The sequence below is a fragment of the Notothenia rossii genome (genome assembly GCF_949606895.1).
Source record: "Notothenia rossii genome assembly, chromosome: 4".
NCBI lineage: Eukaryota > Metazoa > Chordata > Actinopteri > Perciformes > Nototheniidae > Notothenia > Notothenia rossii.
This window is the reverse complement of record NC_136902.1, coordinates 15631066-15656395: the sequence shown is the minus strand read 5'-3', so window position 1 is coordinate 15656395 and position 25330 is coordinate 15631066. Positions and strand designations below refer to the sequence as shown.

Sequence of the window (25330 nt, the reverse complement as noted above, 5' to 3'; positions counted from 1 at the left end):
GCCTAATAATACTCACTGTTAATATTATTTATATTACTATTAGTATTATTAATATAATCGCTATTATTAGTAGTATAATTATTACTATCCCTATTATTTTTCATTTTTTTGTGACTAACCCTATTATTATTCCTATTATTATTATTATTTTGATTTTACATTCTTAAATGTTTGTATTATTATTATGTCACTTAAAATTCCTGTGTGTTCCTGTGCTACATCATTACTCAGACAAAATCACTGCTGCCACCTTATCACGATAGCGTGTAAACATTTACATTTGTCCCTCGGAGGAAAGGTACACCATTGTATGATGTAATACACTTCACTTGTTATCAGTAGAAGTCTTTCATTTATTTACATTCTTTAAAAAATAACACCGTATTATTTACATTGTGGCCAGTGCTCCCCAGCTCATCTCCACACCCACCAAAGTGAGCCTTGACATGAGTTCTCAGCTGCCTGTAATGTTTTATGAACCCCTTTTCCATAGATCTCCTTAGTGGTTAACTTTAACCAAAACATAGCAATATGACTTGTTTCTGAAAAGCTCTGTTAAGTGCATGAAAGTCCCTTGACATTTAGATTATAGGGGTTGTCATCCAACAAGGCCTTTGTCCTGAAAGTGCAATGGCTATTCTTTTCAGACAGAGGGCACTGTGCCATTACATTTTTTCAAAAGGCACATAAATCTGTCCGATCAGTATGCAAATAGAGCCTTCATACAGTGCAGACCTGCAGATATTATATTTTCAACAAGATCAGGAATGTTCAATTATTATTTCCTAAAGTCTTCATTGTACAGACCAATTCATTTGGCCGGTAACCAAGTCTTTAACTGATGATGGCACTTCACACTGATATAATCCGAATGGAAAATTCTTTGGCAGGGTTTATGTTCCTTGTGTTGGATTCATCGGTGGTAGATGGGCTCACTCCTGACAAACTGCTCTCCCGTCCTCCATACTGCCGTACGAAACCAGGCCTCTCTGCTGAGATCTGCAGGCCTGGATTCATGGTTTGGCTGGAGGATTGAGGAGGATCGCTGAATTCAGGAAGACCAGACATCTTTGCATATTCTAGGTTTGGGTGTAAGAGAGGCTGGTTGTAGTCATAGCCCGGGAGAGTAGAAAGTGGAGGAGCAGGGCCATATTCACGGTCAAGACCATAGGAGTACTGCTGATGACATCTGGAAGAAAAGACAATAAGTTGTGGTCTACACACATATTGACATTTCTTTTTCTTTTTCTTTGTTTAAGCAAAAGTCAGCCTAAATCTCACCTGCAGGCTTGCATGTTGTCGAACATGGCTGGGTTTTCATGGTCCCAAAGTGAAAGCACCTTCTCCGGGGTGTTGTTGTTGTTGTTGTTCCTGCCTTTATGGCTGTAGTTAGAGCTGTTGTCTTCCTGATGTTGGTGCTGCTCCTCCCACGTCCACGTATCTTGCTCCCTGTTAAAGAAATATATTTAAACATGCATATCAGTACTTCAGTTCTTGAATGCATTACAGAAAACTCACTGATAACTAATTTTGCTGAAAATACTTCCACATCAGTAATGCCAGCAAATACTAGTGTGGATTTTGAGCTGTCTTTTTTTGAGTGAGTTTCATTTTTGTCTCATGCAAGAGGATGCTCATGCAGGTAAGCGGATGATACGGTACACAGATCGGCTTATTCTTTCACACTGTTGCCCAGATCTTTATGTAGTGGTAACACACTATGTGCCAGCATAAGCAAAGAAGACAAGAAGCCAGTGAACATGTATGTAAACAGTGCTGGCTTTAAAAAAATATATAAGAAAGAAAATGCTTTAAACACATTAGAGCTCCAGTGAATGGTCACCTTGATTTTAACTTATACTTGTGTTATGGTATCTCACCTCTCTTGCTTTTTCCTTTTGTCTTCTCTCATGCAGTCGACCCAACAGCAGGTGATGAAGGCCATGGACATGAAGAGGATTATGGCCGCGCTGACCATGGATGCCAGAACAGCCACACGGAAACCAAAGTCCTCATATGACAGAGCTGGGGTGTGAGAGAAGAAGAAGAAGAAGAATGATGACTGATTAATCGACTTTATTTCAATGCCATGCACTTAAAGTTCCATTTATCATTCAGCAAAATCTATGTACAAGTATGCCACTGCACATAAACTAATCCCACAAGTATTTCATTATTTTTGACCAGAGGAGATTGGCAGATTTTCTACTTTCCAACAAGGAAAGGACAATAAGATCTAAATCCCATTTTTCATTTATTTCCGTTTCCCACCAGCTTCTTTTCTCCCATGAGGATTTATCCCGAAACATAATTAAGATCCTGCTCTCCCCTTTTCCACTTGCTCATCAAAACAGTGGCCAACTGTGCACCTGCCTCTCTATCTCCATTACCATTAATATTCTCCTTTAATGAGCTTTATCCCCAAGCAAGACATACTTTTCTCTCAAATGTGTCCTCACCTCATTTAGAAGAATTCATTATGGCAAGCCAAATATCAAGTATCTTTATGTAACATAGCCCACAGCCACAATGTCTATCACATGATGGTTAATATACAGTCTATCCCATTTCCTCACAATAATGAGCAGACAGACAGTTCAGGGGAGGTTTTGCAGCCACTGCAATTCTCCCAGTATAAGTATTTTGAAGATTAGATTACATATCACTTGTTAGACGCTTTTATCCAAGGATGTATTCTACACACACACTTTTTAGTTATAAAGTGCATAATTAAGAGGAAATATTTCTAAATTAGCTAGGTCTTAGTTACTCACGTTTACAGTAGGTCTCGCCCACCCAGTGGGGGCTGTTTATGTCCATGACGCACTTCAGCTCACTTCCAACCAGTTTGTGTTTGGCTGGGCACTGCAGGGAGATGACTGTCCCTACCGTGGTGCCATTGCCCTGGATGATCCTCTGGGTGCCCAGGACTGGCAGGGTCATGGGTGCACACTGAGCCTGACCTAAAAGAAAATAGTTAGAAGTTCGTTAATCATTAAAAGTTCAGCTAACGTTTGAATAGATGCATAATTCATGTATCTTCAAAAGAAATGTGTTTTCTCAGAGATGAACCGAGGACTCTGAATGCAAAAGAAGCACAACAACTGTTCAGGGTGAACAACAAAGAAGAATGGAGCACTGCAGATGGGATGTAATGTTGGATGGGACAATCATTCCACAGCTACCAGCACTGAACCCCTGAAGGGCTGCACAACGATGTGTGACAAAACACTGTCCGCCCCCTTGTAACCGCCTGGTGCTCTGCTGCATCGGATTCTAACAATATCGAAACAGGAAATGTGATAAATCATTAAACAAAAGGCCTGCAAGGCTGGTGGAAACATAAGGGCCATCTGGAGCCATGCTAAACAACTGGTTATCATACAGCACAGTGCTCAGCATATTGGCTACAGGAGGGGAGGTCTCTCACTGTGTTAGCTCGGTACGTCAGCAGTCTGGCACGGAGAACCAACAACATAAAATCACTTCATCATGACACAAGCTGTTGGGTTGCAAATAAAAACAATGACATCAAGTCGGTGATTTCCAGCACGACTGGGACGGATAATGTGATCAGGCCAAGTCCAAGTGTGCCTGTTTACTGAGGAAACGCTGCTACTGGTGTTCACTTTAACCAATACACTTCTGGCATTGGAGAGATGTTGTAGCTTTCCTCTTTGTAATTATTCACTGGAAGAAAACATCCAAGAATGTGACGTTCTTCCTAGGGGCTGTGCCCCTATAGGAGAAGAATGTGGTGCACTTTATCACCACAGGGGGCTTGAAAGCACAGTCAAAGTTTGAGGTGTCACAGACAGACAGACAGACAGGCAGACAGACAGACAGACAGGCAGACAGACAGACTGCATGATGTTCATTTACTTGCCAACAACTATTATTATATGAGAAAGTGTATTCACCTATGCAATTTTTGTTTCTCAGAAATCATCACAGACCCATCAACAAAAGATCAAATCTGTAATGCATCCTTGACTGTTATTGAAGAACACTAACTTTAAAACTAGAGAGATATTGCAAAAGATACATTAAATCTCAATACATAAATGCAATGATCTTTGAATAAAACTTGTAGACAACCCTCTTACAAAATATGTATATGTAATATTCTAAAATACAGGCCTTTCTGTTAATAAGAGAAGTAGAGCATATGCTCAATTCGAGACAGCATGTTGAATCAGTTCATCGTTTTTACCTGAATTATTCCGGTAACGGCTGTCATCTTTGTTGGTAACATCAGTCCGGGACACATCTGCTATCGAAGCTGTTGCCGCTGACATGGTGGTGACTGACAGACGTCCCCCGCTCCGCTGTTTGGTGTGCGTAAAGACTGCGCACCGGAGCTCCTCTGTACCCGGTACAGGCTAAACAAGTCGGGATTCCGTTGGACTGGAGTCGTGCGTGAGTCCCTCTGCCTTTCAGTGAGCAGCCTGTCATCAACAGGGTCCTCCCACAACGCTTTCTCACCGCAACATCAGCGTGTTCAAATTCCCCGGTTTGGACAGGGGCAGGGGCTCACGAGAGTACGAAGAGAGCTGAAGTGATCGGTGGAGACCTTGTTGTTGACCAAACAAAAGGACTTTCTGAATTACACAAGGTCAGATAAAGTTATATATGCAAGTTGAGAGCAGGATAAAGCAGAAATAAGCCTTCTCTTTGTGGGCAGGATGTGGCACGGCTGCTCGGTTTCAGTCAAGACGTGATACTTCAGACAGGGTTGAACATGATCAAAAGACACGCACATACTACGTGATGTAAAGCTCATTTTAAGAAATGTGGGGCCATTAAGAAACATATTTTAGACTGCACTGTTCCCAGTCCTAACTCCAGTACCCACATTTCTTTTGCAAAAATCCGGCTTAAGTGTGAGTTTTAATTTAAAGGGAGTTACTTTATGAACAGATTTATAGCTTGATTATCCAAACTGGCATCATATCTGGCACAAATGTATGCTCAACATCAGCTTCAAAATATACTCATTAAATAATGGCAAGTTGCAGAATTGTGCCAAATACAAAGGGCTACACGTCATATTGATAATATAGTAAAGTGTCTTATAAAAGGTGGAAGAGGGAATAAAAATTGACTGCTCATTTGAAAAACGTATTTTTCCCTGTAAGTAACCACACTTCTCTGTTAGGACGTCAGACAGATGTGTTTTTTTCACTTGTCTGTCATTGTCTCACTTTGTCAGTTGAGATAGACTTGTGGTGTGATAACATGTGACCTAGATGATGAATCATAGATCTAACTGTTTCACTGCTCTGATACTTAATCAAATGAGTAGCCATGGGTTGCTGTGATGTGGAAATATATATATAATGTTAGAGATCTAAAGAAAAAAGAAAAGTGATTTTCAAAAGGGTCAAAATACATGAGCTATTTTCTGTACTTGCAGAAGATCTCTCTATCCACACACACACACACACACACAGACACACACACACACACACACACACACACACACACACACACACACACACACACACACACACACACACACACACACACACACACACACACACACACACACACACACACACACACACACACACACACACACACACACACACACACACACACACACACACACACACACACACACACAAATCCTGCTCCCTCTGCTCACACATAATATGGAGGTCTCTCTTCACTTGGCATTCTCATCTGAGAGCAGCACCGGACATTGCAGCACCGGTGTAATGTCATTGAGAATTCTGGGCATGCATGACTGTTTCTGCAGTGGATGATAAGTGTCTCCACAGGCGCAGTCCTGATCACCTGAACAAACCCCCACAACACCTCAGACACACTGGGAGACAGCAGTTTTCTCATCATTCATGAAGCATTAGCATAGCTGATTAAAAGTGTTCCTATGAGACTCGAGGACTATTTAAATGCTCAAGAATTGTATTCAAAACTGTACTAAAATAGGCTGCTTAGTGTTCCCTATGGAGAAACCCTGTCCTTTTTTAAACATGTCAAGTCAGGTGGCAGAGGTATGTGTTTGTTGAACAAATGTTAATTGCTTCCACTGATCTAAATCTGATAGGCATGAAAAAAAGTGTCCTTGTGTTTCGTAATGTGTGCAGCTGTACTGGGGAGCCTTGAGTTCAGTGTTCCCGCATATTGCTGAAAGAAAGCCAACCCCTGAACAACGTTTTGGAAAATCAACTGCTCAGGGTCCACAGACTACACATGTTTGAGAATATGTTTAGATTACCTTGAGCAGAGAGAGAAGATAGAGACAGGGACACAGTGGAAGAGGACATTTTGAGAAATTAGTGATCCAGTTTTCTCTTCTGATTTGGAATTGGTTGCTACAGCAACAGTTAGTGTGTTCTGTCAAAGTCTCAACGGGTACAGTTTGGACCCTCAGTACTTTCCACTTAATTCTCTGCAGGCCTGTGTTCTCTGTGTAGACCAATAGACAAAAAGGAGGCGTCCTAATGAAGCCTGGGACAGTCAACAAAGTCCTTTTTGTACTGTATTAAAAAGGGATAATGCTGTTATTGAGTATTTTGAAAAGAGAGGCAAAAAACATTGGGAGGAAATCAGGTGATGCTCTCCTGCTGTTGCTGTTTTATTAATAACCTGATCTGACAGCAGAGGCAGGGAAAAGGTGAGGCGGGTGAGAGTGGTCAGCTCTGTGTGTCCGCACTGCCCCTGACAGCCTCTGCTTGGTGGGGAGCCACTCCATCACACAGGTAATTAAGTAGAGCAGGAGGGGCCCGCATCTCACGCTGCCAGCGGCCCCAGTCAACACTGCTGCTCGACCAGGGCCACATATGTCCGGAGGTGTGGGTGGAGGAGACTGAAGGTGCCCTCGCTGAAGAGTCCTTCGTTAGTTCCAAAAGTGATAAAACAAGCATCCAAGAGACTACACTGCACCATTCCTGTGGCAATTATTGTATTTAAAGGCTTCTTCTCCATATAGGCTGAAAGGCTTTGTCGAAAAGGTCATTGTTAAAAGAATAATTCATATTTTTTTAAATAGTGTTTAAAAATAAAACACTTCCCAGAAACCATTTCATGTTAGTACCAGGGTCTCATTAATAAGGATGGACTGTCTCTGTACTGCTGAGAAATGCTTGTGGTTGAATACCTTTGTTAAGGAAAGTAGAGACTACTTAATGAAATTAAACCTATTTTTCTCTCGCATGCACGCACACACACGTGCACGCACACGCACACACGCACGCACACAAACACTTGGTGATTTGTGAATAACATTATTAACACTCCTATCTCTGTCTCCTCTGTCAGTAATCTCTGAACAAATCACTTGCTTCGGCTGGATTGTGGCCACCAGCGAACGGGTTGCTTCATAAATCTGAACCTTCAGACGCTCGTTGGGAGAGAGCACGGAATGAAAGAGAGAGGAGATGGGAAACGGATGGCAGGTGAGAAGAATGAGACTTTAGGAGGAAATTGAGTTGATCAAGCATTTATTTGCGTCAGTGCTACCTCAGACGTGCACAGCTTGCAAGGCAGCTTAGCTCATACACCACAGAAGATGAGGGACAGTATTGCTGTGGTGGTGCAGGGAGGAGAAATTAAGTCAGTTATACTGTTGGTAAGGGATTTATTTAGTGAGGCAGATTGAATGACAACCTTTAATTTATTTGATTAAGCTCAGATGATACAGAACTTCCTTTCCAGCTTGTGATTGTTTTTCATCACACAAATGCCTAATATTTACTTAAATGTGAGCACAAACATTTAGTGGTGAAACTGATTTGACTGTGTTTGCCATGGTGACAGTCCTATAGTTTTGTGTGCAAGCTAACCTTTTAATATCCTTAGTTTTGCCTGTATTTGATCGTAATAGTATTGGGCAAAGTCAAAAAAGTTATTGCAATTCATCTTGACAGGGACATCCAACAGTTACAGGAATATTCACTCAACTTGACAACTTCATTTTGGAGCAAGAGAAAATAGTTGGATCACTAAAGTCAGTAAGATTCATCATCTGGGATGGCTTCCATTAAATGTAGCATGTCATTCAAAAGGCTATAGTTGTTGAAACACTTTAGTCTAGACCAAAGTGCTGGACCTACAATTCAACTCCAAATAAATACCTCCTCCGAACAGCCCTCCACCCCGACGCTCAGACCATTCACCTCCCCTGTCATCAGAGACGAACAGAAATAGATAGAGGAAAAAAGGTAAAATTATCAAATATGGGGGACATTTAAGGAAAGAACGAAACACACAGAATTGCAACCGTTTCTTTGTGTCACAGCTACCCTGCAGGTTTCTAAAGTGTTTAGACATCCATGTGCGCCAAGCAGTGTTAATAGAACCGGGGCGACCTGGGATGATTCCCGCTGACGTATTGACCGAGAGCTAACAGCAGGGCGTCCCGACGGTGCTGAAGAAAACAAATGAAAGATGAGAGGGTCTGAAGTGTAGCAGGAGGGGATATACTGAGAGAAAACAGGAGAGAAAAGAGAGTGAGCTAGCCCTGAACATATAGGAGGAGGAAAAACTAAGGGAAGAGAGAGATTGTGAAAACATTCTGAGTTTAGGGAATGTGCTGCTGCAAATACAGATAAGCTGTTTCTCTTTCCTCTGAGTTTTGTGAAGTAGCGACGCCGGAAAAAGAAAAGAGACAAGGTTTGATGACAGAGAAAATAGAAATCTGACAGGGCTGCCAAGGTCTAGTGACTCCAGTGTGTAGCTCATCCGCATGCTTATCTCAAGAGTGTCTCTCTGTGCGTTCATCCATACACCTTATTATTACGGACAAGGGAGGAACAGGGCCTCAGCAAACAATACATTATGTGAGCACAAGTTGAGAAATGTCTCCGGGTCCAGATTGTATTCAAACCTCTTCATACCAATGCAGTAACGCTGCAGTAGTGACCAAATGCTGCTCTATTATAAATGTATTTGTGTATCTTAGATTTACAGTTTCTTTGTAGGTTATATTTGTGAACATTAAGACTTTCCTTAGCTGCATCTCACTTGACTTATTAATATGCTACTGCCAAATGACTCATTGTCAAAATGGCACCTTAGTTCTTTCACTTCATGCTGCCTTTCACAATGTTCCAAGCTAATGAGATGTTAGATGTTCTGTATAATGACACATTCAGGTCTGGTGTTTTACAACATCATTTGTTCAATGGCCCAGAGTAGAGAATGTTCAGTTATGGATAATGCTTTCATCATTAGATGGGCTCATTTAGGCTGCAGTTTAATTAAATAGGAGTACAACTGCGTGCATGTTTACTCTCATTTACATTTCTGTCAGAGCAAAAACAGGTGTGAAACTAAATAATTATTTAGATATTACATTTTCTTGGGAATTAATGGAGAAAAACTCTATTATTCCATGAACAATGCTGCTTTATTTTATGGGAAGATGTAAAGTATTTGGGGAGAGCTAATGAAACCGTAGATCGCTTCTGAGGACATTCTGCTCATTCACTTAAATAGACCTCAAGTCGTCATCATCAAACCTAGCTTAACGGTTTCAGATTAGCATAAAATGATAGGAAGGCCAACTGTCTCTAAGGCTTTGATCTGAATGACATAAAACATTTTCTAGCCACCTCCACTCTATGCTGTAAATGAGACAAAGAGGTGAATGATGTAGTCTCTGGTGATGTATTATGACTATTCCAGTAATTCATCTTCATCTAGTAAATCTCCATCATGTATCTTCAGACTCTATTAAAGGACGTTTCCACCAGAGCGTCTGAGTTGTGTTTCAGCATAGACATCGAGATGTGACGTGTTCAGATCTAAACACGAACAATGATTACGAATGTTTGAAAATATACAATTCTTACTTAACTTTACATTAACCGCACCCTGGCAATGAAACAGGGGCAGGGGCCAAACCACCATCTGATTTAGAGTACAAGAGGCCAAAACACGAAGTGGTAAAAAAACAACAGCCGCAGCCACTTCCTTTACAGGAATGGGGAAGTGTGGACTTGCTTCACTGCATTCGTGTGTGGGTGTTGCTGCAGATATGATGGCTAAAGGCAGCATGATGCAACTCACTATGACTACAGTGTATTGTGTAGTGTAATGACACCGGGTTATCTAGTGCACTGTGTTTTCAAGCAAGGGTGAATAGTAAGCTGGAAAAGGAACCCAAAGTGAAGTACCGAAATAAAATTGAGGAAAGATTTGCTATTTGATCCATACTGGTTAAAAAAGGGCGTTTTGATTACTTTAATCTATAAAGTACAGCTAGACTTGCCTCATCTCTAATTACTCTAAGCAGTGAAGCGGCCATATAATACAAATTGTGTGTGAACGTCCACATCTACAAGAAATCCTGTGTTTTATTGACAAACTGCTCGTCTCTTACTGAATGTCCAGACACAATTACTATGATGTCCTGAATACTCGGCTGTATTGGGAAGATGCTGTCCTGTGCTAGCTCAGAGATAATGATGAATGTACTTTTCCTGACCTTGAAATGTCACTGTGTTCATTCAGTATCAATGTGTCAAAAACCTAACTTTTATTGGCTCATTCGCTCAGCTTACTTGCTTGACTGAGCTTACGGGCCATCTATGTTTCAATAACACTTAGAGAAAGAGTAGTTTTGACTTTTGACTTTGTGCTTTACAATTCTAAAAAAATCTAATGGGGACAATGTTCCTGGAGTTTTAACTTTTCAGCGTCCTTATGCCGGTGGTTTCTAACTTTTTTAGCTTATGACCCTTTTAAAGTATTACAAAGTTTTCTTTTCCACATTTGCTCTTCTCAGATTGTTTCCTATTGATAGATTTAGGGGACCGGAAGAGTACCCATTATTTTTACAAAATCAGGTTGTTTGAAGTCCAATGAAACACTAAAGTAAAAACTAGTACAATTGCTAGTAAATATATGGTTCAGGTTATTTTGGTAAATTGAGTCCATGGTCAAATATTTCCTTGTTCCTTTTTCCTATTTTGTTCATTAATCTTGCAACTCCTACGATTTACCTTGTAAACCCCTGGGGGCTCTGACTCACTTGAATGGGAACCAGTGCCCTGGGCTAAAGCTGTGCTTTGAGCTGAATGCTATAAGGCTATTGTCAGCATGCCAAACTGCTGCTCTTGGCAATAATCTCAGAGTACAGTGGAGGTTAATGGGTATTCAGTCATAGTTATAGAGGTGTTGCCGTCACTTCATAAAAAGTCAGGGTTGCAGATGATTATGAATCATCCTCAAGGGACAAAGAATGTCTCTTCCAAATTACATGTCAATCAATCAATGGTTAGCGTCATAAATCAAAATGTTATTTCAGACACAGCTTGAGTGTCTGAAATGAGTGCTACAGAAAAAGAACAGTACAGAGTACTGTTTGTGAAAGACAAGAGTTCATCCCACTTTCCCATAATAGGTCAGCAGGGTGGTGTATGCAGAGATTTAGGGAAGCAAAATGCAAATGTTTCTAGGCCAGACATGCATACACACTCAAACACACAAACACAAACAGCTGGTAAGAGGCTTACGCTCCAGTGCCATACGACAGCTTTCCCATTAAAACCATTCCCCTCAGCTGTCGTGGGAGAGGAACAAGCCTCACAACATCGTGACAACAACCTGAAGCCCTGAACAAACATAATCATTTCAAATGTTAAGCTTTGCTTTGGTTCACCTACAACTGTTCTGTAGTACCTTTTCTGCTGACAATAATGTCTCAGTTGAACCAACCCTTCAAGTTGTGCTCTATTCAAAGAGGTGTGGGCTGTTGATGAAAATAGTTGTTAAAGGACGCCCTGATGGAGGTCAACTCGAAATGTCACAGTTACAACGAAACCTTGGTAGAATCAGCCGTTACTTGCAAAGAAGTGAAAGCAAGAAAGAGAGAGGTGATGAGGTGCACACTGGAAGAAATAAGACTTCCTGCCACAAGCTCAGGATGTGAGTGCACCTAACCTCACACTCTGTTCTTAAGAAAAGGGCTGTTTGATATACTTTCAAAGAAAAGAGTAAAAGATTAGTTGTAAAGTAAAACAACAGCACAGGGACTTTTCTAAGAGCTTTCAAGGAGAGGACTCTGGGGAGACGATGAAAGCTTATCTCAGCGTGGTCCCCGTCCTGCTGAAACCCACCCTGCTCTACTCGGTTCTGGATGTACAGCATGTGAAATGACAGAAGGAGGCAGTCAGCAGATTGCTCTATCTCTGCACCAGAGCGACCAGATCTACAGAGACACCATGCCTTTCTATTCATCATTTTTGACACTTTGTTTTGACTTGCTAAATAAAAAAGTTACAGTTCATACAGCCTATCAATAGCTGTCGTCTCTCCTTTTCCCTTTAAATGTACGTTAAATCCGTTGCTGTCCGCAAGAACTGCAAAAACAAGCGTGATAGAGAAAAAGAGACAAAACAAAGGGAGGGAGGATGGAACTGAATTAAATCAAGATGTATAAAAATGGACTCAAGGCAGCAACAATACACCCTGTCCACACCTACTTTTATGTATTGTATTGTTCTGTCTTTTGAGGGGCTGCATAAATAAAGAGTTTGAAGTATGCAATCACTGCTCACTGAAAATACTATGCATGCATGCGCATGCGCACACACACACACACACACACACACACACACACACACACACACACACACACACACACACACACACACACACACACACACACACACACACACACACACACACACACACACACACACACACACACACACACACACACACACACACACACACACACACACACACACAAATTTAAAATATCTAAACAACACATTTCTTTATAGGAACCTGATTAAAAGCATCAGATATACTGTATCAATATACACATTATCTTCTGACGTCAGATAGAAACAGCAATAATTAGATTACCATGAAGACATCTGTGTATAGAAGCTTCAGAGTTGTGCTTATGAGGACAGCGATACTTCTGCCAATAGAAGGGTAATGTGTTTCTTCAAAAAATGCACAATGCAATGGAATATTGTTCCCACAGTATCTATACTGTTCAGCGGTGTTATTTAATACCAACACACTAGTTCACATTCCAACAAGCAATAGCAAGAAGTGAATCACAGCTAACAAGCATGATATGAAAACAAAGGGCATGAAAACAATTAACAGGGAGGTGGAAAACGATGTAATCTAAACTGAAATTGTTGCTTAGCTTTAGGGAAGGCATTTTTGCTCATTGGTGAGTCCTTCAGTTTGATCCAGACTGAATTGTCATCATGATACACAAAAGTGTTCAACACCAGCATGTTAGCATGTCCATGTTGATGTTAACATGTATTTCAAAGCACCACTTTGCTCAAGTATAGCTCACAGGGCGGCTAGCATGGCTGCACGCTCTTAGTCGGTTAATTAAGTGAACTTTTCAGTTTTTCCCTCTGATATAAGCCTACAGTGCAAAGTACAGAGAGGAAGTCAGGAAAAATACTGTATTAAAAACTGGAAGTGAACATGAATTTAAAAAGAAGAGACTAAAACGACAGTACAGTATAACCCTGGATGACACACTTGCTTGCCACAGACAGTCACTTGCACACATAGGCTACATTGTACCACATGGACATTAATCCTCTTACATCCCATCAGCATATTAAATCAAATATCCGCCAACATTGTCTCATATGCTGTTTTGTGTGTGTTATCAGTACGAGATCAGTGGCTGGAGTCAATGAACGTCAATTCATGTCTGTTTGTGACAGCGGTTCCTTTACTCTTGGAGAACAAGTAAGGAATTAACTATCAAGGATATTAGTCTTACCCTTACTCTTGGAGAAAGAGCAAGCCTAATATCCGAGGTGTGTGGACTCCTGTGTGTTCATAAAAGACAAAGAAATACATATTTGCGGACATAAAGAAAAGACACATGAAGATCTTGTTCGACAGCGTGGTACTTAATGGATCACAACTTCTGTTTATTGATGATATGCTTGACTGCTATTCCACTGTGCACAATCGTTAAAAACACTCACTGCTGCTCACTTACAGTACGACAAGAATGAGATCTGGAGCGTAAAAAGGAGGAAAAGGGGAAAGATCTCAGAGCACGGTACATAAATATGAGTGAGTTCACATGCACAAAGAGATCCAATGAGAAGGTTTTTTGCTACTTTTGCTTAAAGGCTGGTGGCTGATAGGAGCAGGGTTCAGGGAGGCAAGGCAGAATTAACAGTTTTACAGTACAGTACTTGGTTTCCATCACATCACCAAAGGGAGAAAAGCAGGCAGACAATTGCTATGCTAAGAAAGAGAGAGAAATATATGGATATGATTTATTAAGCATGTGTACAAGTGGGGATATTAAGGATCTAAACCTGCAGGAAAGGGTCAGAATTGAGGCCACTTTATCCTATTCTGGCTGTGTACTCTCATCTGGAGAAGTCACACTCCTGAACGAGGGGAAATGTTGTGGATCAGACTCAGATTAAAGGTCTCAGAGGGAGTTATTGTGAGAGTAGTATGGAGAGTCTGTAAGAAGGGAGCTGTCAGTGGGAGCATCAGGTGGCCAGCCACAAGCGTACACATCTCTTTTTATTTTTAAGTTAAAATGTCTTCTTTTGTATTCTTTGTTTCCTTACATCGCACTATAGTATACATACTGTACAATACCCACTGAACTGCCACTGTGTCCCCAGCAGGGGTGAAGAGAACAGAGAGGTGGTTGCAGGTTTCTTAAACTAGCATTCAATACTTAATAAACACAGCAGGACACACACACACACACACACACACACACACACACACACACACACACACACACACACACACACACACACACACACACACACACACACACACACACACACACACACACACACACACACACACACACACACACACACACACACACACACACACACACACACACACACACACACACACACACACACACACACAAATGGAAAGACACACACATAAGATTTAATGCTTCAAAACACAGTCGCATAATGTACAAGAAACGTCATCTTTAAAAAAAAAAAAAAGCATACAGGAACTTTCTTCAGCTATATTACAAATAAAACATTTAGTCTTCTCTGGCTTTTAAAATCACTAATACATCCCAACCACACATGCATACAGTGGAGTTGGTGGCATGATAGCATAGCTCTTGTTTCTCTGTGTGTTCGAGGGAGACAGGAAGATGAAGAGCGAACAGGACGTAGCTGTGTGGTCACGAGGAGTAGATTGAAGTGGCATATGAAGGATTGAGTGGTCCTTTCAAAAGGGAAGAACACAAAACTAAACATAAAAGTGCCAAGGTAAAGTGAATTCAAGTAATGTGTGCTCTATACACAGGAGAGGGAGGGAGGGGCAGCGAGTCCTGTGGCTACAACACGGCCACTACTGGCTCTTCCTGTTTTCAGTCTGGCTCGTAGATGCGTCCGTGGGTGTTTCTCCGCGGGCAGCTCTTGAGAGGACGTCTACCCACTTGGTCTGAAGTTCTGGATCCTGGGCACTTAAGAGCAAAGTTTGCTGGGTGTGACAGAGCCGGAAAGCGTGTTTGATCTCTGCCTTCTCACTTCCCGATGGCGGCATCACACTCACATCGAACCCAGGGAGAGGCACCACTCTCGCCCCCTTGGAGTCCTGCAGAAATTAGTAAAATAAGATGAGATCTGGCAGTATTTAAAATTGGGTTCACCTTTAAAAAGTGAGGACACGTACTCTAAATATAGCAAGTGACAGCTTGTCTCCTCAGTTGCAGGAGAATATTTTCTACCAGGCATGTATAATAAAGCCCTCCTCTCTCCCTTCCCCCTCTTTCTTTCTGTATAAACAGAAAATGCTCGTCCAACTCGCATTAATCCTAATCTTTGAAATGGCATGCGTTGGGATTGGGATATTAGTCTTGGAAATGAAACCGAGGGAGGCTTTAACAGGTTGACTTCCCTTCTGTGCCATCCTCTGTGAATGACAGAGAATCACAGTCTTTAGCAAAAAGCTTTCCAAACATGATTGCTTTGGAAAGCATAAACGTTATTTTGAGCAATCATGTAAATCGCTTGTGACATGCATATCCTTGGGATGTTCTGAGTAGATTTACTGCTACAGTCAAAGCCAAGATTTCAAGGAACTACTTGAAATTCAAAGTGTTGCTTCTTCTGGTTAATTCAAACTTAAACCTTAGACAGCGGAGCAGCGTCACAGACAGCTACTCCTATGATCACATTCAAAGTCACTAAATCCTCCCAGCACTGATCTACAGACGGTTTACACAGGCATGATTGGATAGATCTGACCTACACATGCTCACTGATATGCTTAGGGAGCACTGTATAAAAGTGGGCAGGACATATAGATATATATCCAGAGCGCTGTAACAAATAAATCAGCGGATTTACAAGAGATAACATGTGGGGGATCTGGTTTGTAAAGATTATTGTCCTTTATTTGTACAGTGCTAACCACATTTGGTTTGATCTATGCATTGTATTGAGACTAAAATAATGAAAACATACAGAATAGTTCAAGTATACAGTATAATCCTTAAATGTGACAAAAAGCTGGACTATTTTTGAATCAACAGCTAGTTTATCATACCTCCAGATGTATATGTGTGTGTGTGTGTGTGTGTGTGTGTGTGTGTGTGTGTGTGTGTGTGTGTGTGTGTGTGTGTGTGTGTGTGTGTGTGTGTGTGTGTGTGTTGAACGCTTACCTGTCCACTGCTCTGTAAGTACAGCACCAGTGGCTCAGCCTTAGTGACAGCCACCCACACTTTGGACCAGCTCTTCCCTTTTTCCTGCAACTGAAGGTGGCCACAGAGCAGGCAGTTGTCCCCCGTGAGAGATATCTGTCGCTAAAAAAAGATAAGGAAAAACTATTATATATTGTTTGTAAAACACTAACAATAAATATTGTTTTCTAATTAATTTAAATAGGTGTGTATTTAAAATACAAAGATGACTGATTGGGATTTTGAACGTGATGAGCAGCAGACCTAACACTGTACACCATTACGTAACGACAATATAGGACACAGTGAGATTTGTACATAGACAGTTGTTCGAGCTCATGCTGCCCCTTTTCTATTCCTTGTGCAGCTTACAGCGCCCCCATGTGGTGATTGATCTCACTTGTTTTTTTAGCGATCTTGTCATTGAGAAAACAGCCAGAAAGACGTGACAGAATCAATCACAACAATATATATTTAAAGTACTGTTCTCCTTGATAAGCTGAAATCTCATTATTGTATTGCTCTGATACAGATGGATTTGTTTATACATGGATCTTTCAATGTACATTTGTGTTGATTCATAAATTCACATGTACAGTAAAGCATGGGTATAATGGGTGTTTTTATGTGTCTGTGCAATGATTTCAGACATTGACTTGGTATTCAGTAAAGGGAGTGTACTGGACTGAATAAGTTAACTGCTGTTCTCCATTCTCTCTTTTTGTTGCCAGCAGTGCCGTCTGTTTGACATTGACTTTTGGTATTCTGGGAGAGCTGGATATGATTGGATTGGCATGAATCTAAAATCCATTATGCACATGCTTCTAAATGTTTTTCAGTGTGTTTGTGTTCTCAGGTGCAGCATATGTGTCTCACCTCAGGTGCTGCTTTCTTTTTCTGTTCACTAACACCTAGAGTCTCCAGGCTGAGGCTGGCTTCAAAACACTCGGGACACACTCGGCTGGTTTTGTTGTCCAAGGTCTTTGAGCACTTTGCACAGATGGCCTGCAGAAGGACAGAGAGAGGAGAGAGACGTTATTGAGAACAACTGCTCAGTTGTTAACAGTTAATTGCCTGAAAGAGATGTTCCACTTATTCCCCAACTCTTTTTTTCTCTCCATCAATTCATTCAACAAGCTGCCCAACAATGCCCCGATTTATTCTGTCCCGTCTATGCTCACCGCTCCGCAGGACTTGCAGTGATGTTTACGCTTGGTGAAATTGAAGCTCTCGTTGCAGCCTTTACACGTTTGCTTCTCTTTCTCCTTTTTCCTGGAACTCTTCTGGAAATACAAAAAAAACACAGGAGTCATGTGTCAAGGTCTTCAGTCTGTTTAGTTTTAGAACAACTGAAGGAATGTCTACGACTCGCCCTGCGTCACTCTTTGTTTGTCTGGCTGCCTGTCTTCCATTTCTCCTTTCTTATAACAAAAACACAGACATAGACAACTAAAATGGAGGTCAGGTGGAGGTTTCCACAGCAGCTCAGGCTGTCAGATTGATTATTATAAATGTATAATGTGATGAGGAGTGAAATTCACCCCTCATAAAACCCTTTATGTCCATTTGCAACAGGCTGGTTAATGAGGACAAGTATTAAGTCCCATTTCTCTAACAAATAGTTTTATTGAATTGGGGTAGGTCATTTTGGAGAAACCAGCTCGAGTGCGCTAGAATTTGAAAATACACAGCCGGAAGAAATCTGCTACTTCCTTACAGAGCCCCTCCCCCAACACACACGAACACGCACATGACCAATGAGGGCAGGAGATAAGTTTGTCCACAGATGAAAGGCTGATAGGCCATACAGTTACTTTAGCCGGGCCGGTTAAAATGATTGGTCGTGCTTTTTACAGTACTACGGCTTCCACAGATGACTTTTTTTTTTAATGGATTTTTTGTCAACGCACTTAAGATATTCATTGCTATCGGGATGTTAAGAGCATTCCATGGAATATAACAAAAAGTGTATCTCGAGCCGGTTTCTCAAACTTACCTACCCCACCTTTAAGAGAGGAGGGTTACCTTTGATAAAGAACCGTGTAACCGTTTCAAACTTTCAGTTTCACTTTAAAGTCTGTACACACAAATGATTAACCCACAAAGGCGGATTCACTTAAGTTTTAAGCACTAACAAAGTATTAAAAACTGTTCCCCATTAGCAAACGACAAGAATCGTTAGTAATTTAAGTACAGTATATAATATCTTACCCTTTCGTGCAGTCTTTCACCGTCTGAGTCAATGGATGTGTTGCTCCAGGGACCCTGAAGAGAAATAAAAAAACATTTAAATATTTTTTCTTTTCTTTTTGTTGTTCTTCTTATTATTGCTCCTTTTATTTTCAAGTATAAAAATCATTTTTATTTTTGTGTTTAAAGAGATGCTTACATTATAGCATGTTATCTGCCCAATTGATGATATATGATGTATAAAATAATTGTTGAATTTTGGAGAACAAAGCACATGTATGGACAAAAGGAGTTATTCAATAAAGAGTTATATTAATGTCATTATAACAAAAATATTGAGCACGAGCTGATTTTTCCTGCAGTCAAACATCTCCACCACTAGGTGCCAGTCTCGCCCTTCTGAATCACTTCCTCTGTGTTGCGTCAAGTTTCCTTTGGCAAGCATCCAGCCCAGCAGGCCCAAAGTGGGTCAAAAGCAGATCCATAAGAGTTGTGTATACACTTTGACTTGGGCTTTCCCTATTAGGTCATGAGAGAGTTCTGGTAGAGGAGCCTCACAGACACTATGTGCGCGACTGTGAGTGATGGAAGAAAGAGCTTCTTTATGTGTGTGTGATGTGTGTGTGTATGATACATCCATAGATGGGAGAGCTGTTCAGAAAGACAAAGACCAGACTATGACAAATGTGTTTGGGCGTACCACTAGTCTCGTCTGAGTCATTGCACAGGATGACCCACTGATTGAGTGATCGATGAACTAATTGATTTACGGAGAGTGAGACTGACCGGTGACTCGGGGGGGTGGTCATCTTCCCGGGAGAAGGAGCTGTTGAAAGCTTTGTTGAATGTTTCACTGTTTTGTTTGTGCCGTTCGATAGTGGCAAGGATCACCTGAGAGTCAGAAGAGATTTAGAGGACAGAGGAGGAGGAAAGGAAAGTGAGGGGAATACAAAAGGAAGAGAAAGATTATTAATCAGACACATCACCATTTGAATGCATTTATTTTCTTTGTATTTTATATGAGACGAAGGGGAAAGGCTTATTATTAAAGACTTATAACATGATCTCAACGTTTTTTTTTATTATATGTAACTTTGTTTTATTTATGTTTTTTCTATCTCCAAAATCTTTCAAAGTTTACATGCCATGTAGGTTGCAGTTTTTCTCACGCTTACACGCAGACTCAAACAGGCGTAAAACCTTGAAAACCTCCCCTGCAACACGCCCACCCCCTCTTCTATCCGGCACAATGTTTTAATCAGCTTTGCTCTACTGTAATGAGCTAAATGAGCAATAATGAGGGGATTTATCAGAGAATATAATTCCCAAACACACTGAAAGAGCGCGAGAAGGATATATTTGCTAATTCTATTCTCTAGTAAAGAAGAACCAATCTGTTGCATGTTCATAAGAGATAGAAACCTTGTGGGTATAATGTGAATGTATTTATATTTCTATATCTATGAAAGCATGTGTGTCATCCTTGCCTGAATCCAGTCTTCCTTCTCCTCAGCCGTCCTGTAAAAAAAAAAAATCATGATTACATTATTTTAACATGAAAACCACACAAAGCAACAATTAAATAGCTTAGACTACTCAAATAATAACCTCAAATAGTGCTGGCTGAGTAATGATATACATAATCGTAAACCCAAACCAGTTTAGTTCACTGGTTTGAGTAGGTAGCATGTACATCTTTGTTAATAGAAGAGAAATAAGTTATTTATTTACAGCAGCAGCTCGTTGGTAAGAGCTAAAATTAGCTAACAAGCTAATATGTCATATGGTATGTGTACTGTAAATATGGCTACCAAGCGAGCAAACTGGTTCATAGAAAACAACTCGTTTTATTAATTATTTAAATAATTTCACAATTGATATAGTTAACTTCACTTATTAATATGATTTTAACATAATATTTGTATTCTAATTATGTATGTAATACTGCATATTTGGGGTTTCCATAGGAATAAACAGCATATAGTAAGAGCAACTGTTAATATTTCAGTTCCGAGTGTTTTATTTTGTCCCTGGAAGTTACTTTATGACCTTACCTGGCTTGCAGCTCCAGTGAACGCTGCTTGCCGATAATGGCGAATGTGTGAGGAAGGTTCTGCTTCACGTTCTCCTGGACCTGAGGTCAACACAACAGAGGAAATTGGATTTGTAGTCGCCAGGATAAATAAAAGGCCACAGTAGAAAACAGAAGCACTTTAAGTAAGCAGAACTGCACCTCCATGCCAGCGATGTCGATCCTCTCCCTGACACTGAACTTCTGTCCCATCAGTCTGAGTTTAGGCACGCAGTATAGCACCATATTGTTGAACTACATCAGAGACAGAAAAACTGAAATTGATGAGATGTTCACAAAAACATCCTCTTGTTTTTCAGATTGAACACTTCAGTGCTCTCACCAAGTAGAGGTATCTGTCTTGTGCTGTTCCGTTTTTGGCTGACATCTTTTTCATATGACCTTCTTTGATGAGTTCATTTGCTGGGTTAACAATGTCCTCTTCTCCTCCAAGCCTTTCGTATACCTCCAGCAACTTGTGCATTTTCTCCTGAAAACACGATGCAACAGAAGGATGAAGAATTGCAGAAATAGAAAAGGCAAGAAGACACTTAAGAGTGGGGGTATTATCCAAACTCCGCCAGAGGGGGTTATTTTCCTATCAGCCAAGACTTTAACGCTGGAAAGCAGGTATGATATATCTTTATTGATTCAAAAACACTTTGTCCGCTTGAGTTGTTTCAAGGATGTGAGAGATACGAGTAGAATTGCCAGACAGAGGGTATAGATGAAGAGGATGAGTGTTTAGAAGTCACTCAGGCTTCCGCAAGCTGTGAAACTTGAGGCAGGAAACGGCAACTTCCTGTCTGTACTAATTCAACTTGTTCACTCCCCCAGACGAACACTTGCAATGTTGCTGACTGGCAGTACAGCATCAGCAACTCTTTCATTGAGCAAGACATTAGTTGTTTTTGTATAAAGTGCAATGACACAGTGAAATAAAGAGATGACAACAGAAAAGAAAAGAGTGAGGTGAAGTCTCAAAGTCTTACCATTTTCCTGATTGCTGCATTGGAATGGTTCGCTGCAGTAGAGATGAGCTCCAGTGCCTCTGTAACAAGCATGCACATATGTGATGTTAGCATAAATTCAACAATAACATCATATGTTTGAGCAAAACTAAATCTAACTGTACCATTAATCAATGTCTCACTCTTTTATACAGAGATAAGTAATGGGTTTGTTGCTCTCTGAAAAATAAGATGTCACACGAGCTGTATTATAAATTAAACTGGATCAGAGGCTTAACATCACTGTCCTAACATTAAACACACTGCATGCATTAGGTTGGCTTGTAGCCAGCAGAAAGCCTTGTGAGCACCTGAGTCAGCCATCTTAATCATGGCCTACATAAACAGAAGAGACACACTGCTGGGGGAAATGGGGCAAGAACAACAGTGATGAACTGCTTTACAGCGCGGAGTGGACAAGAGCAAAGCCCTGCACTGTGTGGTGAATGTTAATGCTCAGGTAAATGGAAACACAGGGAGGACATCAGATCGTGGAAAATTGAATTTGAAGGCAAAAAGAGAGACATACATTTCACGTCAGTGTGTAATTTGTCTCTTCAAGGTAGTAGGTGAAACTACACACAACCAGACATCATCCTCATGATAGATGAAATGATCCTGTTATCCTAATGAGGCAATACTCAGACGGAGCTACTTCTATCAAAAGTACAGATATATTATTACTATATATTTCACATTGACTCTTGTGATAATTCAACAGTACAAATACTATGTGCAAAAGCACAATTTGAAAGCACCAAGAATGTGATGCATTGTTGCAGTTTTAAGATTGACAGTTTCTGGAACCTAACATAATTTCTAGCTCAGTTGAAACACGTGATTTATAGTTATTGGTTGTGTAATGATATAATGTAGATCAATTCTTCACAATTTCCAAAATGAGAATCATGGAAACAATGACTCGTGTAGGCTTAATCTAATCTACTGAGATCTTAACAAGGTTTGTGTAAACATGGAGCCGCAAGGAGCGATATCCACAGAGGGTCAACATTGTTAATCAAGATGTGTTCACATATGAAGTGATCCATCTTTACCTGGAGTAGTTTTGCAGTTTGTGTTGTTCGGCTACTAACCACCACTGTTCACAGTTGGGTAAAAGTGTCCGTTTCAGTTAAAACAGATATTTTTAAAGATTACCAGGAGCTTTATTCCTGATGCAATATATTCTACTCCTTCTCCTCGTCCATCACGGAGCTATATCACCCAGAATAAGCACTAATGTTCATTTGTGCATTATCAACTCAAGTTGACGTGTCTTTGCCTCAGCTGTGCTTTCTGGAATGTGAATCTGCTTTGCTTCAGGTGCTTTCATTGACCTTTTTGTGTTCATGCCACCTCCTATTATTGAATCATGTTGGCTAAATGGCAGCACTCAACAAAGTTCAGACACTAGCTCTTCAGTTTGATATATAGTAACCTAGTCCTCGGGGAATGAAGAAAGATACACTTAAACATTTAAATGTAATGCTTTTGCACATTTTAGGCTTGTGCATTTCAATCCTTGCCGTCTGTTTGATGAGGGCATCAAACCACAAATCAATGCTTTTTGACAGCCACGCACCCATTATATAACGATAAACCAAATTACAAGTTAAAGCTTGAATTAAATCCAAATTCCACTGGCAAAGGTGAAGCAGAGGTAAAAAAGAAATTGAAGGGAAGACAGAAAACTACGCTGGAAGATTTCTCTGCACGTTGCAGTTCATCAGTCTCACAGAGCAGTGTGTGCATCATGTAAAAACAGTCTAATGTCTCACTCTCTGCGTCTTTCCGGTCCAGAGCGTCCTCAGGCAGCTTCTTCAGGTAGTCTCTGAGCAACAGTTCGTAGCGAGGAATCCTTTGGACCGGCTCGAGCATGTGGTGCTGCAACGTCAGGTTCCCACACACATCCTGTTTCTGTTGTTTCAAGCACAAAACAAAGAGTTGAACTGACAAATTGTGAAAATAATCACAACTGTTTTGGTATTGTGGAGCTATGAGATGGCATACAAACACTGGTACCTTCTCAATGAGTTAACAAAAAGCGAGTAGGTATCAAATTAGGAGACAACACAGTCAAACACAAACACCTACCTGTATATTGTGGACTACGCTCTTGAACTGTGAGGACCGCTGTGTCCAGGTGCTGACCAGCTCCATGGCTCGGTCGAAGTTCTTCACATATTCTCCGTACATCTTCATGAACGGAGCCAGTTTCTGGAGGATGTCTCCAATACGAGGGTTGGAGTCCCTACAGCAAACACAAATACATAAACAGGTTAAACCAGAGCTGTCTCATACAAGACAAATATTGTAATCTAAAGGCTATTATATTATACAATACATCACTTGTTCATTTGTTTATGTAAAACATTTTTAGCTGATTCAATTGCATTTTTTCTCCTGACATTTCACAATCACAGATAAACATATTAAGGTCATCACGGGTTACTGTATTACCACAGATAAGAGACAGAAAGCATTGATTTCATTCTTCAGAAGCAAGAAACAAATGATGAGTAGTAAAAGACTAGACTAATCTTCTCAAGAACATTATTGGGGAATTCCACAAATTATAATTTTTTATGAACTTTTTCCCGAGCTGCAGTTTTCTGACTTACTGTGTGGTTGTTTGTGCCCATTTTTAAGCCTTTCTACCTCAGCCTATTCTAATGAGTTTCAGAAAAAGTGTAAGGGAAATAATTATGTGACAGGTGTTTCCCAGCACCCAGTCCTCTCTAGAGGAGTCATTATCTACCAAGGGTGGCTGATGTTGGCACAATAACACACACTGGGGTACATTTCCTGCCTACTGTGAAGAAAAAATGTGTTCATTCTGCAACTCCGACACACACAAAATCACATCACCAAGCAACCTGACACCACTGAAAACCTGACAATATGCCCTTGAGCAAGGCTATGGTCAACCCCTCCCCGCCCCCATTGCTCCCGGGAGCTGTACAATAGCTGCCCACTACTCCTAGTATAGGATGGGTTAAATGCAGAGGTCAAATTTCACTGTGTGTGCTGTGTAGATGTATGTGCGACCATTAAAGAGGGTTTCGTCCTCCAATTCTAGTTCTTCTAGTTCTCCACTGCCAGTGCCAAAAGCTGTCTGAGTTTCACAGCCAACACCAACGGCCTAACGGACCACAAACAGGGGCCAAACCATCTTTAGTATGATGTCACACTGCAGCTATTTGAAAAGCCGTTGAACAGCCGGGTGTTTATTCCTCACCATTCTCCAGTGATGCGTGTCTTGAGCTCAGGCAGCAGGAACTTGTCATGGAAGCAGTAGATGGAGGAAATGTTGGAGAAAATCCCTGTGATCGCATCCTGGGGGATTCCAGCCTCTGTGAGCTTAGTGCAAAATACCTGCAGAAGGGTAAAAAACATACAGTATGTATA

At 40.8% G+C, this 25330-nt stretch overlaps 2 protein-coding genes across 3 annotated transcripts in view; both read right to left on the bottom strand.

Annotated features, from left to right (window-relative positions):
- Nucleotides 1-329: 329 nt before the first annotated feature.
- Nucleotides 330-4623, bottom strand: susd3 (sushi domain containing 3). Its single transcript, XM_079678900.1, has 5 exons — nt 4214-4623; nt 2775-2963; nt 1881-2025; nt 1282-1449; nt 330-1189 (listed from the first exon to the last, which is right to left on the bottom strand). Exons 1-5 carry the CDS (start codon nt 4296-4298, stop codon nt 853-855), a joined length of 924 nt encoding a protein of 307 aa, XP_079535026.1. The 5' UTR covers nt 4299-4623; the 3' UTR covers nt 330-852.
- A 9227-nt stretch (nt 4624-13850) lies between these two features.
- The window catches only part of fgd (faciogenital dysplasia), a 52186-nt gene continuing 40706 nt past the window's right edge, over nt 13851-25330 (bottom strand). For both annotated transcript variants that reach the window (XM_079678852.1, XM_079678853.1), the window contains 14 exons: nt 25161-25297; nt 24017-24173; nt 23701-23839; nt 21905-21963; nt 21256-21402; nt 21075-21167; nt 20896-20975; nt 20329-20359; nt 19628-19732; nt 18863-18916; nt 17833-17934; nt 17528-17656; nt 16634-16774; nt 13851-15564 (listed from right to left, as the gene is read on the bottom strand). In XM_079678852.1, coding sequence (XP_079534978.1) covers nt 15319-15564; nt 16634-16774; nt 17528-17656; nt 17833-17934; nt 18863-18916; nt 19628-19732; nt 20329-20359; nt 20896-20975; nt 21075-21167; nt 21256-21402; nt 21905-21963; nt 23701-23839; nt 24017-24173; nt 25161-25297 — 1620 coding nt within the window. In that variant the 3' untranslated portion in view covers nt 13851-15318. The remainder of the gene's footprint in view (nt 15565-16633; nt 16775-17527; nt 17657-17832; nt 17935-18862; nt 18917-19627; nt 19733-20328; nt 20360-20895; nt 20976-21074; nt 21168-21255; nt 21403-21904; nt 21964-23700; nt 23840-24016; nt 24174-25160; nt 25298-25330) is intronic.

Coding starts and splice junctions, on each gene's coding strand:
- susd3 (XM_079678900.1), bottom strand. CDS start 4,298: ATGTCAGCGGCAACAGCTTCGATAGCAGATGTGTCCCGGACTGATGTT. Junction 2,964..4,213: donor CCGTTACCGGAATAATTCAG/GTAAAAACGATG, acceptor ATTTTCTTTTAG/GTCAGGCTCAGTGTGCACCC. Junction 1,450..1,880: donor AAAAGGAAAAAGCAAGAGAG/GTGAGATACCAT, acceptor TTTCTTTAACAG/GGAGCAAGATACGTGGACGT.